The sequence below is a fragment of the Pantherophis guttatus genome, chromosome 6 (assembly GCF_059756535.1).
Source record: "Pantherophis guttatus breed Tessera chromosome 6, ASM5975653v1, whole genome shotgun sequence".
In the NCBI taxonomy this organism is placed as follows: Eukaryota; Metazoa; Chordata; class Lepidosauria; order Squamata; family Colubridae; genus Pantherophis; species Pantherophis guttatus.
Genome location: NC_142068.1, coordinates 4,761,712 through 4,780,425, shown reverse-complemented (window position 1 = coordinate 4,780,425; position 18,714 = coordinate 4,761,712). Strand labels below are relative to the sequence as shown.

At 48.0% G+C, this 18,714-nt stretch overlaps 1 protein-coding gene across 1 annotated transcript in view; it reads left to right on the top strand.

The window, feature by feature from the left end:
- LOC117658614 (solute carrier family 12 member 9-like) overlaps positions 1-15,438 on the top strand; it is a 143,169-nt gene extending 127,731 nt beyond the window's left edge. Inside the window, exons 11-13 of the mRNA XM_060684951.2 lie at positions 7,440-7,614; positions 10,752-10,898; positions 14,175-15,438. Of these exons, the coding sequence (XP_060540934.2) occupies positions 7,440-7,614; positions 10,752-10,898; positions 14,175-14,974 (1,122 nt within the window). The 3' untranslated portion in view covers positions 14,975-15,438. The remainder of the gene's footprint in view (positions 1-7,439; positions 7,615-10,751; positions 10,899-14,174) is intronic.
- Positions 15,439-18,714: the final 3,276 nt, after the last annotated feature.

The window sequence follows — 18,714 nt, the reverse complement described above, 5'->3', positions numbered from 1 at the left end:
ATTGGAGCCATATTTAAACCCACCCATCACCTCCCCCCTTGGACTTCCCCGTGGCTGTAGCCAGCCCTGGCTGCACAAGAGCTGCACTTGATGGCTAGGGAGCGTGAATTTTCCAACAAGATTGAAAAAAAAGAGGCCCAGATAGCAGCAAATCTCCCAAAAGCCACTTGGGGATTTCTCGCCTTTTAATATCTTCAGTTCCTAGCGGGTGACAGACCCCGGGACGTTGGGCGAGAGGCAGTGACAGATTGCAGGCAATCAAGAGCCGAGACCCGGGGCGAGTGGAACAATTGCAGTAACCTGAGATTCCTCGCTGAGCATCGAGGGGAATAAATCTGAGGAGTAACGTTTACTTAGCCTGCGACCTGACGGAGGCTGATGAAATACAGTGGTTGCTGGTAGTGAAGACAAATGTTAGCAGCCAAAGACGTAAATGCGTTCGCGTCCCTTGAGCTCCTTTTTGCTCTTGACTTGGTGCGCATGGCGATCAGTCAGTCGGAATAGAGCCGGAAGGGATCTTGGAGGTCTTCTAATCTAACCCCCTGCTCAAACAAGAAACCCTATAGTATATGGTATAGAGCAGGGGTGGGTTCTAAATTTTTTTACTACCGGTTCTGTGGGCGTGGCTTATTTTGTGGGTGTGGCTTGGAGGTCATGTGACTAGGCGGGCTTGGCTAGCTGGTCAGGGTCATTTCTGGAAGGTCCTTGCACTTACGACCAGTCCTCGCACTTACGACCTGACTCATTTGTTTGCTTTTAACACTGATCAGCTGTAGGGCGGCCCTTTGAAACCCCATGGCAAGAGTTTAAACAGTTTTTTTCCCTCTAGTCATCAGCTGGGACTCAGGAGGCAGCAATAGATTGGGGGTGGAGCCAAATAAAAGGTAAGAATAACATGGGTGTGGGGGGGTGGGAAGGCAGGGGTGGGAGAACCAGTTCGGTGACGTCATATCGTCACCGCTACCGGCTCGGCCGAACCGGACCGAACCGGGAGGAACCCACCACTGGTATAGAGTCTCTACCATTTCAGACAGGTGGCTGTGCAGTTTTAAAAACCTCCAGTGATGAAGCACCTACAACTTCTGTTTTTTTTTTTAAAAAAAAGTTTTTTATTTATAATACAAATTAAAAACAATGGACAGAGCGTGACATCTCCATGTCTTCAAACATTTTCACCAGATTTTATCATATAATTAATTAATACACTTCCTTATCTCTATACATATTTACACTAATTATCACATTTGAAATACATACGTTCTTTCATCCGTATAGATTATTTCGATATCTAATTCAATCCTATCTAGCATAACAAATTAGCATAAAAACTTCCAAGCGTTTTACTCGTCAATGGTCCTATATCCCAGCATTTTCTCCTCCTTTCCAGCCAATAATAAAATTTGCTCCAGATTTCATAATACTCTGATTCATTCTTATCTTTAAGTTCCAAGGTCAGTCTGTCCATTTCCGTGCAAATTAATATTTTAGCTAACACTTCTTCTTCTGTGGGGGGGTCTCTTTGTTTTTCCATTTTTGTGCAAAAGCTGTTGCTGCTGTTAGAATGTGTAACATTAGGTAAATTGTGCTCTTGTTGTATTGGCCCTCAATAATACCCAGTAAAAAGAATTCCGGTTTTGCTTCTATATTTTGCATTAGAATCTCCTCTATCCATTGTCTTATCTGATGCCAGAATTTTTCAGCTTTTGGGCACTCCCACCACATGTGATAAAAGGTCCCTGGCACTGCCTCACACTTCCAACAAGCACCTACAACTTCTGAAGGCAAGCTATTCTTTTAGTTAATTGTCCTCACTGTTAGGAAGTTTCTCCTTAATTCCAGGTTGTTTCTCTCCTTGATTAGTTTCCATCCGTTGCTTCTTCTCCTGCCTTCAGGTGCTTTGGAGAATAGCTTGACTCCCTCTTATTTGTGGCAGCCCCTTAAATACTGGAAGACTGCTATCATGTCCCGTCCCCCCAGTCCTTCTTTTCTCTAGATTAGCCAAACCCAAATCCTGCAACCGTTCTTTGTATGTTTTAGTCTCCAGGCTTTTAATCCTCTTAGTTACTCTTCTCTGCACTTTTTCCAAAGTCTCAACATCTTTTTTGTAACGTGGTGACCAAAATTGGACGCAGCATTCCAGGTGAGGTCTTACTAAGGCTTTATAAAACGGTACTGATACTTCACGTGATTTTGATTCTACGTCTCTTATACAACCAAGGATTGTATTAGCTTTTTCGGCTGCTGCCACACACACATGAAAACAATCACACACGCACACAAACAATACAGAGCAAGGGAGGTCATGTCTGGAGCGCTGCACAAAGGAAAAAGAAAAATTGCGACCGGTTTTCCTTTCGATAACCTCGAGGTTGGTGAAACGGAACTCCTCAGACATCATCGGTCCATATTTTTTATATGCCGAGGCAATTCATTCCTGGGATTTGACAAATGTAGGTAGTCCTCGATTTACGACTACAATCTGTCGCTCGGCGAGATTAGTTCTTCAGTGAATCTTGCTCCATTTTACGACCTTCCTTGCCCACCGTTGTTAAGTGAATCGCCGCCGTTAGTCACACGGTTGTAACAGTGAATCTGGCTTCTCCGTTGACGTGGCTTGTCAGAAAGTCGACAAAAGGAGATCGCACGATCTCGGGACACTGCAACGGTCCTAAATATGAGTCAATGGCCGAGTGTCCGAATTTTGATCACGTAACCGTGGGGGGATGTGGCAATGCAGTGGTCGTAAGTGTGAAAAGCGGCCCTGGGTCGCTTTTTCAGGGCCGCTGTGACTTCGAACGGCCTCTAAAACGAACCGTGGTAAGTCGAGGACTAGCACGCACCTAAATTTCCATGGCACGGAGAACTCAAACTGAGTCTGTTCCCGTCCTCCTGCTCCGAAGGGCCAGGTAAATAGGGGGGGAGAGGGCATTTTTGCAAGTCAAGAGAGTTCAGCTGGACGGTATAAGAAACCTTTTGAGGATAAGGCCAGGACAATAAAAGCAATTACCTAGAGATCCAGGCAGTCATTCTCTGGCTGCAAATCTTCAACGGAGGACTGGACAGCTGTCAGTTGGGAACGGAGGGGCTCCGAACAAAGCAGGGATCTCCGGGTTGAAGGGGGCCTGGCTGGGCTCCAAGACCACAATTCCTCCTGGTTGTAAGATCCTAAGCAGAGCCTTGGCGAAGTCTAGGCGGGGGCGACTTTGTCAGCCAGATATGCTCAGCCCCTCCCTCCCTCCCCCCCTTTTCTTATTTTTTTTAATGTCATTTCCATCACACGTCTGCAGCAGTGTTCGGCGTTGAGGGGTGGGTTTTTTTTTTTTTTGAAAGGCCTTTGCATAAATTTATACCGAGCAGGAAAGGAGGCAGAGAGAAAATAATCCGAGACAGAGAAGCTGAGGCTTTGGATGCTTCTTTGAGCTTACAGTTCATTCGGGGAAGGGGAACACAAAAGATAAGGCAGGCGCTAGTTTGGAAATGGGAGGTTGGGGGGGGGGGCGGTAGGGAAGAAAGGAAGAGTAGGGAGAGAGGAAAGGAAAGGAAATGGAGAAGAGGATGGGAGGAAGGAAGGAGGGAGGGAGGTTGAGAGAGGAAAGAAAGGAAAGGGAGAGAAGGAGGGGAGGGAGGGAGAAAGGAGAGGGAGAGAGAGAGGAAAGGAAGGAAAAGGGAAGGAGGGAGGGAGGAAACAGGAAAGGGGAAGGAAGGGAAGGAAGGAAGGATGGGAGGAAGGGAGGGAGGGAGGGGGAGAAAGGAAAGGGAGAGAAGGAGGGGAGGAAGGAAGGAAGGGAGGGAGAGAGAGGAAAGAAGGGAGGGAGGGAGGAAACAGGAAAGGGGAAGGAAGGGAAGTAAGGAAGGATGGGAGGAAGGAAGGAAGGGAGGAGGGAGGGAGGGAGAGAGAGGAAAGGAAAGGGAGAGAAGGAGGGGAGGGAGGGAGAAAGGAGAGGGAGAGAGAGGAAAGAAGGAAGGAAAAGGGAGGGAGGAAACAGGAAAGGGGAAGGAAGGGAAGGAAGGAAGGATGGGAGGAAGGGAGGGAGGGAGGGGGAGAAAGGAAAGGGAGAGAAGGAGGGGAGGAAGGAAGGAAGGGAGGGAGAGAGAGGAAAAGGGAGGGAGGGAGGGAGGAAACAGGAAAGGGGAAGGGAGGAAAGGAAGGAAGGATGGGAGGAAGGGAGGGGGAGAAAGGAAAGGGAGAGAAGGAGGGGAGGAAGGAAGGAAGGGAGGGAGAGAGAGGAAAGAAGGGAGGGAGGGAGGGAGGAAACAGGAAAGGGGAAGGAAGGAAAGGAAGGAAGGATGGGAGGAAGGGAGGAGGGAGAGAGGGGGAGAAAGGAAAGGAAAGGGAGAGAAGGAGGGAAGGAAGGAAGGGAGAGAGAGAGGAAAGAAGGAAGGAAAAGGGAGGGAGGGAGGAAACAGGAAAGGGGAAGGATGGGAGGAAGGAAGGAGGGAGGGAGGGGGAGAAAGGAAAGGGAGAGAAGGAGGGGAGGAAGGAAGGAAGGAGAGGGAGAGAGAGAGGAAAGAAGGAAGGAAAAGGGAGGGAGGGAGGAAACAGGAAAGGGAAGGAAGAAAAGGAAGGAAGGAAGGAGGGAGGGAGAGAGAGGAAAGGAAAGGGAGAGAAGGAGGAGGGGAGGAAGGAAGGAAGGAGAGGGAGAGAGAGAAGAAAGAAGGAAGGAAAAGGGCCCATCTAGGAAAGCAACTTGTTGGGCGGTGATTGGGCCCCCGTCTGCTTCTCTCCCTCCCTCCCTCCCTCTTGCTGCCAAGCTGGTAGCTGCTGTCGATTCAGACTGGGGCACCCCCAGTCGTCTCCCACCCATCCAGGCAGAACCTCCAGCATATGGCGCTGTCTGTCACTGGCTGGCACCCCTCTTTATTTCTCCCACCCACCCACCCACTCAGCCAGCATTTTCTCCAACTGATCCAGGATCTTGACAGGCAGACATTGGGTTCCATTTATCTTCCTTACCTGGCTGATTTGCAAAGGAGCCAACCGAGAGGAGAAACCTGAAGGCAAACGATCAGAAATGGAAGCCAAGGTTGTAGTTGTGCAACCTATTTAACTCGCTCAGATTAAAAGCAGATGGAGGCCTTCCCCTTGCTCATTTTTATTATTTTGGGATTAGACCAGGGGTGAAATGCTCCCTGTTCGGACCGGATCGCCCGATCCGGTAGCGATGGAGGCAGGTGGTTCGGAGAACCGGTAGCAAAAATCCCTGCCCCCCCCCCCATGCCCAGCTGAGCCATGCAATCATCAGAGGCTTTTCTTTTATTTTTACTTTTAAAAGCATTTTTTCTACAACTTCTTCGGCCGAAAAAGTCCTTTTAAAAGTAAAAAAAAAAAAGCCCTCTGATGATCGTGCGGCTCAGCTGGGATCGTCAAAGGCTTTTAAAAGAAAAAAAACCTTTTTTTCTTTTAAAAGCCTCTGACGATCCCAGCTGAGTTGCCTGATCGGCAGAAGCATTTAAAAGAAAAAAAGCCTCTGCCCATCAGGCAACTCAGCTGGGATCTGAGAACCTTTTGAAAGCATTTTTTTACAACCTCTTCACCGAAGAGGTTGTAGAAAAAATGATTTTAAAAGTAAAAAAAAAAAAAATTGGCCACGCCTACCCAGTCACATTACCACCAAGCCACGCCCACAGAACCGGTAGTAACAAATTTTAGATTTCACCACTGGATTAGACTTGTGCAGGTAGTCCTTGACTTAAAACCACAATTGAGCCTAAAATTTACGTTTTTCTAAGTGAAACATTTATTAAGGGAGTTTTGCCCCATTTTACGACCTTTTTTGCCATAGTTGTTAGGTGAATCATGGCAGTTCTTAAATTAGTCACACGGTTCTTAAGTGAATCTGGCTTCCCCGTTGACTTTTGGTTGTCAGAAGGTCGCAAAACAGATCACATGACACACACACACACACACACACACACACACACACACACACACACACACATCCCGGGGACACTAAATATGAACCAACTGTCAAGCATCTGAATTTTGGTCACGTGACCATGAGGATGCTGCAAACGGTCGTAAGTGTGAAAAATGGTCGTAAGTCCCTTTTTTCAGTACCTTGTAACGTTGAATGGTCACTAAACAAATTGTTGTAAGTCGAGGATTACCTGTATTCGTTTGTTTATTGCGGTAAACGGTGCCCATTGGCACAGCTTACGGTTCTTTGTGCTGCACGAACGCCGAAAAGGGGCTGAAACTTGGAAAGGTGTGCTGTATACAGGTAATCCTCGATTTACGACAGTTCATTTTGTGAACGTGCGAAGTCCAGAATCACATGATCCCAGGACACTGCAACCGTCCTAAATCAGTTGCCAAGCATCCGAATTTTGATCATGTGACCAAGTGGAGATGCTGCAACGGTCGTGAAGTGTGAAAAACATAAGTAATTTTTTTTCAGTGCCGTTGTAACTTCAAATGGTAGAATACAGAATAACAGAGTTGGAAGGGGCCTTGAGGTCATCTAGTCCAGCCCACATCCAAGCAGGAGACCCTACACCATTTCTGACAGATGGCAGTCCAGTCTCTTCTTGAAAGCCTCCAGTGAAGAAGCTCCCACAACTTCTGAAGGCAACTTCTGTTCCATCGGTTGATTGTTCTCACAGTCAGAAAAAAATTCTCCTTATTTCTAGGTTGAATCTCTCCTTGGTCAGTTCCCATCCATTATTCCTTGTCTGGCCTTTGGGTGCTTTGGAAAATAGCTTGACCCCCTTCCTCCTCTCTGGGTCAGCCCCTCAAATATTGGAAGATTGCTGTCATGTCACCCCTGGTACTTCTCTTCACTGGACTAGCCAAACAGTCGTTAAAGGAATGGTTGTAAGCCAAGGACTATTGCAAAAATATGTGTTGAATTGCTATTAAATTTACACATCATCTGAAATAATCTCTTGGAACTTGATTGTCATCTTCTACCTGTTAAAATTGTAGAGCGATGCATAATCCTTCATGATTTTTCCCCCCTTTTCTTTTAAATTGAAAATTTTAAATCTGTTTTTTTAAATTATTGGGATGTTTTAAATTTGTCTCGGGCTAAATTGTTTAATCTGGTTTTATTTTTGCTTTTAAATTTTAGTATTTATGTATTTTATTTTTGTGCCTGTTCACCGTCCTTCGGGAGTAGGGCGGTATATAAATCTAGTAAAAGAAAGAAAGAAAGATGATGGGACAACAGTTCCCATCATCCTCAGCCTGGATAGTCTTTGGGGCTGCAGTTCATTTAGATCCATTTTTCTCAGTCTATTGGAACTTTAAGATGTATGGACTTCAACTCCCAGAATTGCTGGCTGGGGAATTCTGGGAGTTGAAGTCTATATGTCTTTAAAGTTTCAGAAGTTCAGAAATACTAATCTAGAGGAAAAGACCTCTGAATAAACTCAGGATTTGACAAAGGAATCCTGCCCCTTTTTGTTCTATCTGACCCTTGCGCTTCTTTCGCACCCAGGTCCGCAAGTACCTGCTGCTGTTGGACAGCCGCAAGGAACACGTCAAATTTTGGCGCCCCCAAGTGTTGCTGATGGTGCGGAATCCACGGACTTCCCTCCAACTCATCCGTTTCATCAACGACCTCAAGAAAAGCGGCTTGTACGTGCTCGGCCACGTAGAGTTGGCGGATCTGGGTAAGGAGATGGTGGGAGAAAGAGTAAGAGGTCATCAGAGGTCCAGCCAGATGATCCCATGAGGTCTCCCTTCAAGATTGGACAGGTATTTTTCAACCTCAGCCATTTTATGAGGTGTGGACTTCAACTCCCAGAATTCCCCAGTCAGCAACTCTGGGAGTTGAAGTCCATATGGCTTAAAGGCTGGCTGGGGAATTCTGGGAGTTGAAGTCCACACCTCATAAAATGGCTGAGGTTGAGAAATACTAGATTGTTGACACCTAGCAAGGACCATTTCACACGGACAGGATGGAGACATCGGGACAATTTTCCAAACGTAATCTTACAGGTAGTCCTCCACTTACAACAGTTCGTTTAGTAACCGTTGGGAGTTACAACGGCCCTCAAAAAAGTGAGGGCCTAACCCTCATACCTAACAATCATTGCTGCATTCCTTCTTGTCCCATGATCAAAATTCAGATGCTTGGCAATGGACTCCTATTTATGACGGTGTTTCGGCCTCTCGCCATCCTCTTTTGCAGCTTTCTGATGAGCAAAGTCAATGGGGAAGGCAGATTCGCTTAACAGCCAGGTTAGTAATTTAACAACTGCAAATGATTCACTTAACAACTGTGGCCAGAAAGGTCGTAAAAGGGGGCAAAACTCACTGAACGAATTTCTCACTTAAACAATGTAGATTTTGGGCTCAATTGCAGTCGTACATCGAGGACTACCTGTACTCCAACACTCTAGACTGCAGATCTCTGGGCATCACCAGATGGCACCAGACAGACACCAGTCTCTCTGTACTGCCACCTAGTGGTGGCTCCAAATTTTGCAGCCGGGATCCAGCAGTCCATGCACAGCCCTTTCAAGGCAAAGAGACTCCAGCTGGCTGGATAGATCCCAGCGTTCCTTCCTTTTGCCGAACTCTCATCCTTTGTACTACAAATTGATTTCTCAGATGCTTTTGTGAAGGCTGCAAAGGGGGCCCCTCCTGGAGCTATTTGGGTTTCCATGGTAACTAATGGATATTTGCCCCCCCCCCGAAAAAAAGGGGGGAGTTGTGGGAGGAGGGTTGCTAATTTCTTTCTTTTCTTTTTTTTTTAACCTAGACCAAAACATAGAGAGGGGGGAGGGGGAAGGGAGGGAGGGAAAGACTCAGATCAAATCTAAGCAAGTGCACGCAAATCGTGCAAGTTGCAGAGAATTGGGGGCGGGGGCACCTCGTTTGGGTCCTAGAAAGGGGGATCAGAAAAAGTTTCAGGGCTTGGGAACAGCCCGTGAGAGCTGGCAGAACAAACCGTCTTCTGCTTCTCCTTTGCCCACACGGTAAAGCCATCAATGCCACTTGCGGCAAATGAGAAATCTGGCATTGTGCCACAGGCAGTCCTCGACTTACGACCATAATTGAGCCCCCGCCCCCAAATTCCTGTTGCTAAACGAGGCAGTTGTCGAGTGATTATTTTGCCCCGTTTTACGACCTTTCTTGCCACTGTTGCTAAGTGAATCGCCGCAGTTGTTAAATCAGTAACATAGTTGTCAAGTGAATTTGGCTTCCCCAGGGGTGAAATGCTCCCGGTTCAGACCAGATCGCCCGATCCGGTAGCTATGGCGGCGAGTGGTTCTGAGAACCGGTAGCAAAAATCCCTGCCCCCCCCCCATGCCCATCTGAGCCGCGCAATCATCAGAGGCTTTTTTTTTTTACTTTTAAAAGCATTTTTTTCTACAACCTCTTCCGACGAAAAAATGCTTTTAAAAGTAAAAAAAAAAAAAGCCTCTGATGATCGCGCGGCTCAGCTGGGATCGTCAGAGGCTTTTCAAAGCATTTTTTTCTGCAACCTCTTGGCCGGAGAGGTGGTTAAAAAAATGCTTTGAAAAGTCTCTGACGATCCCAGCTGAGCTGCCTGATCGGCAGAGGCTTTTCAGAGCATTAGAAAAAATGCTTTGAAAAGTTTTTTTAAGAATTTTTTGGCCACACCCACTACCACCAAGCCACGCCCACAGAACCAGTAGTAACAAATTTTACATTTCACCCCCGGGCTTCCCCCATTGATTTTACTTGCCAGAAGATCACGAAGGGGATCACCCGATCCCGTAACACTGCAATGGTCAACTTTTTTTCAGTGCCATTGTAACTTTGAGTGGGTTACTAAACAAATAATTGTAAATCGAGGATTACCTGTACACCAGGAGATGCCTTTCAATGAAGGTTGGTGAAACAGAGACCGTGGGAATAATATTTTAGGAGGCTGCTATAAAGATTAGACCTCAAACGATAGCAGAGAAAACGTAAGCTTCTTTTCAGGCAAAGAAGGAATGGATTTACCAGCATCACATACCTGGATCCGGAAAAATAAAAACCAGATTTAACATAGCCTGTAGTATTTGAACCCCTATCCAAAGGGCTGGGGTTTTATTTGTTGGGATAAAATTAGAACTCATTTTGTAAATCCACCCAAAGGCCCAAGCAGTACTTTCTCCCACGATGACCCTGCGATGTAGGAAAGAGCTTCACCCCAAATTGCCCAGGAAACTTCCACGAGGAAGCTTGAATCCAGATGGCCCTATTCCTAATCCAGCATTGTAACGTCAATTTAAAGAATTTTTGAACTTCGACAAGTATGGACTTCAATTCCCAGAATTCCCCTGCTGGCATACCGGTAGCTTAAAATTACCTAGGTTGGGAAACGCTATTTTAAAGCCAACCAAATTGGCAACTTTCACCAAGTAGAAAATGTCTCGAATAATGGCGTTGTCAGCGTTTCGACGCTGGCATAGAGAGCAGAGGAGAGAGAGAGATAAGCTCTGAACTTTTGCCTGCTAAATCCCTTTGAAGTCGGGTTGTCGTGGAAATGAAGGGGGGAGACATTCCTGGGAAATGACGAGACAAGAAGTCTGAAGAATGACTTGGAAGATAGCCAATGAGAAGCAGAGATTTGGGGATCGGAAAGGGAGGGATTGGGGGGCAAAAGGTCAGTCTTGTCCCCATCGAGTCGTGATCCGGTGGCTGTGCTCAATTAAAGAAAAGATTTCCTTAAAGATTGGCAGTTTGGAAATTCATTTATTTTGAGATAGCATCGAAGTCTGACAGGCGTCTTTGTCCTTTTCCTCTGTTGGGCCGGCCCCTGAGATTGACCGTCTCTGCTTGTCCCCAGACTGCCTGCCATCTGATCCCTTGCCGGACCAGTCGGACTCCTGGCTGCAGCTGGTGGACCGGTTGAATATCAAAGCCTTCGTCAACCTGACGCTCGCCAGTTCAGTGCGGCACGGCACACAGCAGCTGCTCTTCATCTCGGGACTGGGTAGGTAACCTTGGATTTCTGGGTGGTCACTTTTCCTCCAGCTTCAACTTTTTAACAAAAAACCACCTCTAAATTCCTGTTTAATAAGCTAAATCCATTCTGTAAGGGCAGATTTTAACAGAATGACTTTGTTGGAAGGGACCTTGGAGGTCTTCTGCTCAAGCAGAAGACCCTGTACCGCGTCAGACAAATGAGTATCCAATATCTTCTTTAAAAAACCTTCAGTGTGGTTTTTACACCCACAACTTCTGGAGGCAAGCAGTTCCACTGGCTAATTGTTCTCACTCTTAGGATGTTTCTCCTTAGTTCCAGGTTGCTTTTCTCCTTGATTAGTTTCCATCCATCGCTTCTCGTCCTGCCTTCAGGGGATTTGGAGAATAGGTTGACCCCTATTTTCAGAGAGTTGAGCTTTTGTCCCGTCAGACATGGAAACCCTCTGAAATTTTGGGAAGTTATTTGCCTCCCAAATGAAATAGGCACACAGGTGGGATTCAGCCGGTTTGGGCAAATCGGTAGTTAAATTGCTGGCTGGCCCCGCCCCTTCCTACCCCTTCCAGGAGTTCCCACGCGCCCCATTTTGGCTCCCATGTAAGTGGAGGGGGGCCTCCTAGGCCCAAAATGGGGCACGGGGGGGGCGCTATACCCCCCGGCCTCTTTTTGCTCCCAGGAGGCTTCAGGGAGGCCTCCTAGGCCCAAAACAGGGTGTGTGTGTGAGTGGGGTGCGGTGCCCCCCTCCCTGTGGCCCGTTTTTTTCTCCGAGGGGAGTGCAGGAGGTCGAGTGCTGCCTGTCACACATCCCTGGCCACACCCACCATGGCCACGCCCACCCAGCCGGTCATTAGGGCAGAGAACCGGTTGTTAAATTATTTGAATCCCACCACTGCAGGGGTGGGTTCTAAATTTTTTTTACTACCGGTTCTGTGGGCGTGGCTTATTTTGTGGGTGTGGCTTGGAGGTCATGTGACTAGGTGGGTGTGGCTAGCTGGTCAGAGCCATTTCTGGAAGGTCCTCGCACTTACAACCAGTCCTCGCACTTACGACCCGACTCATTTGTTTGCTTTTAACACTGATCAGCTGTAGGGCGGCCCTTTGAAGCCCCGCGGCAAGAGTTTAAACAGTTTTTTTTCCCTCTAGTCATCAGCTGGGACTCAGGAGGCAGCAATAGATTGGGGGTGGGACCAAATAAAAGGTCAGAATAACGTGGGAGGGCGGGGGGGGGAGAACCGGTTCGGTGACGTCATATCGTCACCGCTACCGGCTCGGCCGGACCGGACCGAACCGGGAGGAACCCACCACTGCACCACTGCCTAATGGGATCCTCTCCCCTGGCCGGCTGACCTCTTTCCGAGCCCTGGCAGAACCTGAACTCGGCTCCTCAGAGACCTTGACAGTTGCTTTAACAGCAGCCAAATAAATTGATGAAATAATGTACATAAGTAACGTGCTCCTGATGACTTGATCGACCCTGTCTGTTCCAATTCAGGGTTTTTGCTCTCTTGTCTGGCCACAGAAGGGTGAAATGAATTGTTTGGGGTTAAAAACTCCCCCCCCCCCAGAGGTTTACTTGTCTGGACCACTTAGATTTTGAAATTAATGTGATGCATTAATATTTCCCCTCTGATTCACTGAGGTGGGTCTTCAGAGCAAACCCACACCAATATTTGCATTTTTGTCATGCACAGACCTGCCAACCTACTCACTGTATATGGTTACTTGATCTCAACTCGACTTACAACCTTTCATTTAGTGACTGTTTGAAGTTGTAACAGCCCTGAAGAAAGTGACTTGTAAACTATTTTTTTCACACTTGTGACCGTGGCGGCATCCCCATGCTCGAAATTGGCCACTGACTCATATTTACGACGGTGGCGATATGCAGGAGGTCACGCGATCCCCTTTTACGAACTTCTTCTGACAAGCAAAGTCAACGGGGAAGCCAGATTCACTTTACAAGCATGTTATTAACTTAGCAACTGCAGTGATTCACTTAAGAACCGGGGCAGGAAAGGTCTTAAAACGAGGGATATATGACTTAACTGACTCACTTAGAAATAACCAATCTCATTGCACATATGTTGTGCGCGGACAATAAAGATTTGAAATGAAATGAAATAGAAATGTTTGGGCTCTATTGTGGTCATAAGTTGAGAACTACCTGTACTAAGGGTTTTTTTTTTACTTCTTTTTATTTGGCTGTACACTTTGGCACTATTATTATTATTATACACTGTTGTTTTGCAAGTACATTGGTTGCTTTTGTACTGGAGACAAATTCTTTGTGGGTCTAACTACATTTGGCCAAATAAATTAAGAATAAACAGTATAAGAAGTATAAAAATATAAAAGTATAAGAAATATAAAAGTTTAAGCACAGGTAGTCCTCGAGTTATGACCACAATGGAGCCCAAAATTTCCATTGCTAACCGAGACATTTGCTAAGGGGGGTTTGCCCCATTTTACGACCTCTCTTGCCATAGTTATTAAGTGAGTCACTGCGGTGGTCAAATTAGTGACATGGTTGTTAAGTGAATCTGGCTTCACAAAAGGGGATCACATGAACCCCGTGACACAGCAACCGTCAAAAATATGAGTCAGTTGCTAAGTGTACAAATTTTGATCACATGACCTTGGAGACGCTGCAACGGTCGTAAGGGTGAAAAACGGTCATATGCCACTTTTATTAGGGCCGTTGTAACTTCTAACAGTCACTAAACAAACTGTTGTAAGTCAAGGACTACCCATATAAGATAGTATAGAACCGTGACGGCGAACCTATGGCATGTGTGCCACAGGTGGCACGCATAGCCATATCAGTGGGCACGCCAGCTCAGCTCTGGCGTGCATGCGCCCGCTGGCCAGCTGATTTTCGGGCCTTCTGGGCCCACCAGAAGTAGGGAAACAGGCTGTTTCCTGCCTCCGGAGGGCCTGGGGCAGGAGGGAGGCTGTTTTCGCCCTCCCCAGATGCATAGAGAGGATCTGGAGCCAGGTGAAAAAGAAAAACGGGCCTACCGGGCCATCGTGTGCCAGGAGCGGGGGTGGGAGGGGGTTGCGCCCGCATGTGCAGGGCGGGGCGCATAGAATTATGGGTGTGGGCACACATGCGTGTGAACCTCCCCCGCCCACCCCCTCCTGGCACGTGATGGCAGAAAGGTTAGCCATCGCTGGTGTAGAAGAATAAGTATAAAATGAAAAGATGTCGAAGAAACGCATAAAAAATAAGAAGTATAAGAATATAAGCATAAAATCCAGCTCCTGTTCTGTCTCCTCGTCCTCCAGGAGGCATGAGGCCTAACACCATCGCGCTGGGCTTCTACGACAACGCCCCCCCACTCGACAACTTGTCCCAACCCACAGCCTTCAGCAGAGACGAGGCAATTTGGCACGACTTCCCTCCCGTCTGGACCTACGGAGGCCCCAAGCAACTGTCTTCCCGGGAGTACGTGGCCATCATCTGCGACGCCATGAAGATGTCGCGCAATGTCCTTCTGGCCCGCTACTTCGACCAGCTCCAGCTGCCTCAGTCCGTCGGGTGGCGAGCCCAACCTCTCATCGACGTCTGGCCCATCAACCTTTTGCGCCCCGACAGCGCCCGCTACGTCGACACCAGCAGCCTCTTCTTGTTACAGATGGCCTGCGTCCTGGCCATGACCCGGTCGTGGCAACGGGCTCGCTTGCGTCTCTTCCTCTGCGTGCAGAGTTGCACCAGCCCCCAGGGCCAGGAGGACAAGCTGCGGCAGCTTCTGAAGGACCTGCGCATCCAGGCGAAAGTCCAGCTGGTGCTGTGGGACAGCGTGGTTGCTCTCCATTGGCACAGCCGCCAGGAAGACTCAGCGGACGGCGCCCTCAACTTCTCCAGCAACATAACGTCGGTTTCCGACGAGTATTTGACTGCGGTTAACCAGCTCATTCTCCAACAGAGTTCCAGTCCTACTGTCCGCTTCCTTTACCTGCCCCGTCCTCCCGCGGACACTAATTTATACCCTAGATATTTGGAACAACTGGAGATCCTGACCCACGGACTCGGCCCCACGCTGCTAGTGCATGGGGTGAGTGCCGTTACTAGCACTCAGCTGTAAAGCAGGGTTGTCTGTTGTCCACTGTGGGCAAGGATTGGTGGTTGATGGAACACCAGGCGGAGGTGGCCCTCAAGGATCGAGGTGAAGGCGAACTGAATATCAACCAGCAATATTCTTGGCTGAAGTTGGGGTTCCACATCTCCCCAACCTTTTCTTCCCAGGCCGGGTTGCTGCGATGCCTCCCAACGCACGATAACCGTGCAGCAGGGTTAAGGCCCAGCTCCGTGGTCCTAGCCGAGAGCTTCCATCGAGCGGTGTCCCCTCTGTGCTGCTTTTGTGGACTCCCGAGAGAACGACTTGTCAACAACCGAAGAATATGAAGCTGAGTCTGGGTCCTCCCATCTTGGGAGTTTGGCAGCCAGAAGGTTCCTTGGCGCCAGGTGGCTTTGGAAAACTCTGTGACGGCTGCCTTTCTTTGGACACTTGTAAAGATGGGAACAGAATTAAAGGTTGTTGGATTTAAATCTGTCGTGATGGCAGGGGAGGCGTTTCTTACATCAACAATAAGGATCAGGATTTAAGGCAGGGATCTCCAAACATGGCAACTTTATGACTTGTGGCCTTCAACTCCCAGAATTCCCCAGATTTTAAGACTTGGGCCTTCAACTCCCAGAATGCCCCAGCCAGCCTTTAAGAGTTGTGGCCTTCAACTCCCAGAATCCCCCAGCCAGATTTTAAGACTTGTGGCCTTCAACTCCCAGAATGCCCCAGCCAGCCTTTAAGAGTTGTGGCCTTCAACTCCCAGAATCCCCCAGCCAGATTTTAAGACTTGTGGCCTTCAACTCCCAGAATCCCCCAGCCAGCCTTTAAGACTTGTGGCCTTCAGCTCCCAGAATGCCCCAGCTAACTTTTAAGACTTGTGTCCTTCAACACCCAGAATTCCTCAGCCAGATTTTAAGACTTGTGTCCTTCAACTCCCAGAATGCCCCAGCTAACTTTTAAGACTTGTGTCCTTCAACACCCAGAATCCCCGAGCCAGATTTTAAGACTTGTGTCCTTCAACTCCCAGAATTCCCCAGCCAGATTTTAAGACTTGTGTCCTTCAACTCCCAGAATGCCCCAGCCAGATTTTAAGACTTGTGTCCTTCAACTCCCAGAATCCCCGAGCCAGATTTTAAGACTTGGGCCTTCAACTCCCAGAATCCCCGAGCCAGATTTTAAGACTTGTGGCCTTCAACTCCCAGAATCCCCGAGCCAGATTTTAAGACTTGTGTCCTTCAACTCCCAGAATGCCCCAGCCAACATGGCTGTTTGAGAAATTCTGGGAATTGAAGTCCACAAATCTTAAAACGTTTCCAAGTTTGGAGACTTCAGATCTAAAGCGTCCATCATCAATAGCAGAGTTGGGCGTCATTCTTACCAAAGAGCGACAAACTCATCCCTTGGCTTTGGCAGGTAACAAATGCTGCTTGTGTAGCAAACGCAGTTGGCACGTGTTTGTGTGATGGCTTCCAGTCTCAGCAAATGTGTTGACTTGAGTATTGGATGCATTAATCGGAGCAAGAACAGAGGAAAAAAAAAATAGGTAATCACTCTTGACTCTTCCATTCAGTGGTCTTGCTCCCTCCATATAGTTAACTAGGCTAGTGGGGCAGTTAATGAGTTGTAGAGGCTCATAAATCAAGTGGGATGACCCATTTTAGTTAGTCCTCCAAGAAAAAGAGACCAAAAGGCAGAGTGTCTGGGAAAAAAAGCATTGTCCTACCACAGATGATTTGCAATGACCCAACTGCTCAGCCGTATCTTCCACCGGAATAGAGCTGGAAGGGGCCTTGGAGGTCTTCTAGTCCAGCCCCCTTCTCAAGCAAGAAATCCTATATCCCATTTCAGAGAAATGTTTGTTAAATCTCTTTCTTAAAAGCCTCCAGAGATGAAGCACCCGCAACTTCTGGTGGCAAGCTGTTCCACCGGTTAATTGTCCACACTTTTACAAAGTTTCTTCTTAATTCCAGGTTGCTTTTCTTTTTGATTAGTTTCCATCCGTTGCTTCTTGTCCTGCCTTCAGGTGCTTTGGAAAATAAATTGACCCCCCCTCTTCTTTCTGGCTGCCCCTCAAATACTGGAAGACTGCTATCATGTCCTAGTCCTTCTTTTCTCTAGACTGGCCAAACCCAAATCCTGCAACCGTCCTTCATCTTGATGCCTGTCTATCCAATTGGGAAGAATTTTGGGAGGTGAAGTCCACAAGTCACCAAGGGGCCATCATCCCCCACTTGAGAGAAGAAGGGCATATATTGATGTGATACAGGTAGTCCTCAAATTACAGCAGCTTATTTAGTGACTGTTTGAAGTTTCAACAGCACTGAAAAAAGCGACCTATGCTTGTTTTTCACACTTAACGACCGTTGCGCCATCCCCATGGTATTCAGACGCTGGGCAACTGACCCATATTTATGACGGTTGCAATGTGCCAGGGGGGGTCACGTGATTCTCCTTTTGCAAACTTCTGACAAACAAAGTCAATGGGGAAGCCATATTCACTTAACAGCCATGGCAAGAAATGTTATAAAAGGGGGAAAACTCACTTAACCACCGTTTCTCTTAGCAACAGAAATTTTGGGCTTCAACGAGGCTGCCCGATGCTCCAAAAGGGTGTCCTGCACAGATGGCCTCGGTGAGTCCGTGTGTCAGGGTTCCGACCGATGCCCTAATTAAATCATGAGCCTCGAGCCAAGCTTCAAAATAAATCCATTTTTTTCTTAGGAGCTTCATGTCGGCACAGTCCAAGTGAAGCCAACTGACCCCACATCATTTACGGCCCAGTTCTGACCCTGTTTTCCCCCTCCCCCCCAAGGTGTGCCATCAGTCACATTCTCCAACGAAGCAATTTCGCTGGTTGTAGAGATCACTCCCCTCCGTCCAATGTGGGTAACCCCTGGAGACAGCCTTGACAGAGATATGGCTGGAATGTGCTTTTGTTTTGACTGACGTGCTGCCTCGGAAGTTCGTTTTCCCATCCCCCTTGCCTATGGCAACTCGAGAGCAGGCCAGGGATGCTTTGTGAGTGGACACCGTGAAGCTGAGTAGGCACACTCGTCTCATTTAGTGTCTGCTCTCACCGCTCCGCTTTTGGGGCATCGGGAGCAGGAGGCTTGGCGACACAGCTGGGGAAGGGAAACTGGGCTACGCAGCTCCACTCAGGCAAGAGAGAAGCCTTTGGGGCGAGTGGGTGCCTGCCACTCATCCAGCCCTGTTGAGTATAGACCACGGCCCGGTAGTGGTCTGTGGCCCACAGGTTGGGGACCCCTGTTCTAGAGTCTCTACATCTTTTTTTATAACATGGTGACCAAACCCAGATGTGTTCTGTCCCCCACCCACACGCACACACACCAACAGACGTTCAAGAGTTAAACACCAAACCAGCCGGCAAAATCCTTTTCCTTATGATAACGGAACTTGGCAACAACCTAGTGGCTGCCTGCCAAGAGTTTATTATTTACGAAGAGGAGAGATAACTTCTCCCCACTTCTGATACATCAAAAGAAACAGCTCAATAATTACGGAGTCAATCAAGTCCAGAGATAATCCAGCAAAGTCTATAGCCAAAAGTCCAACAATGCAGAATGGCGTGGAAGCTTTCAGCTTTGTTCGACACAAGGTTTGACTGGCCACCACGCTCCCTTTTATACCCTGTGGGGTGTGGTCCAGTGACTCAGCCTAATCTCGGGCACGCCTTTTCTTCTGTTGCGCGCGCTTATCTCTGCGACGCTGGCATGGATCCAGCCAAGACTCATTACCCT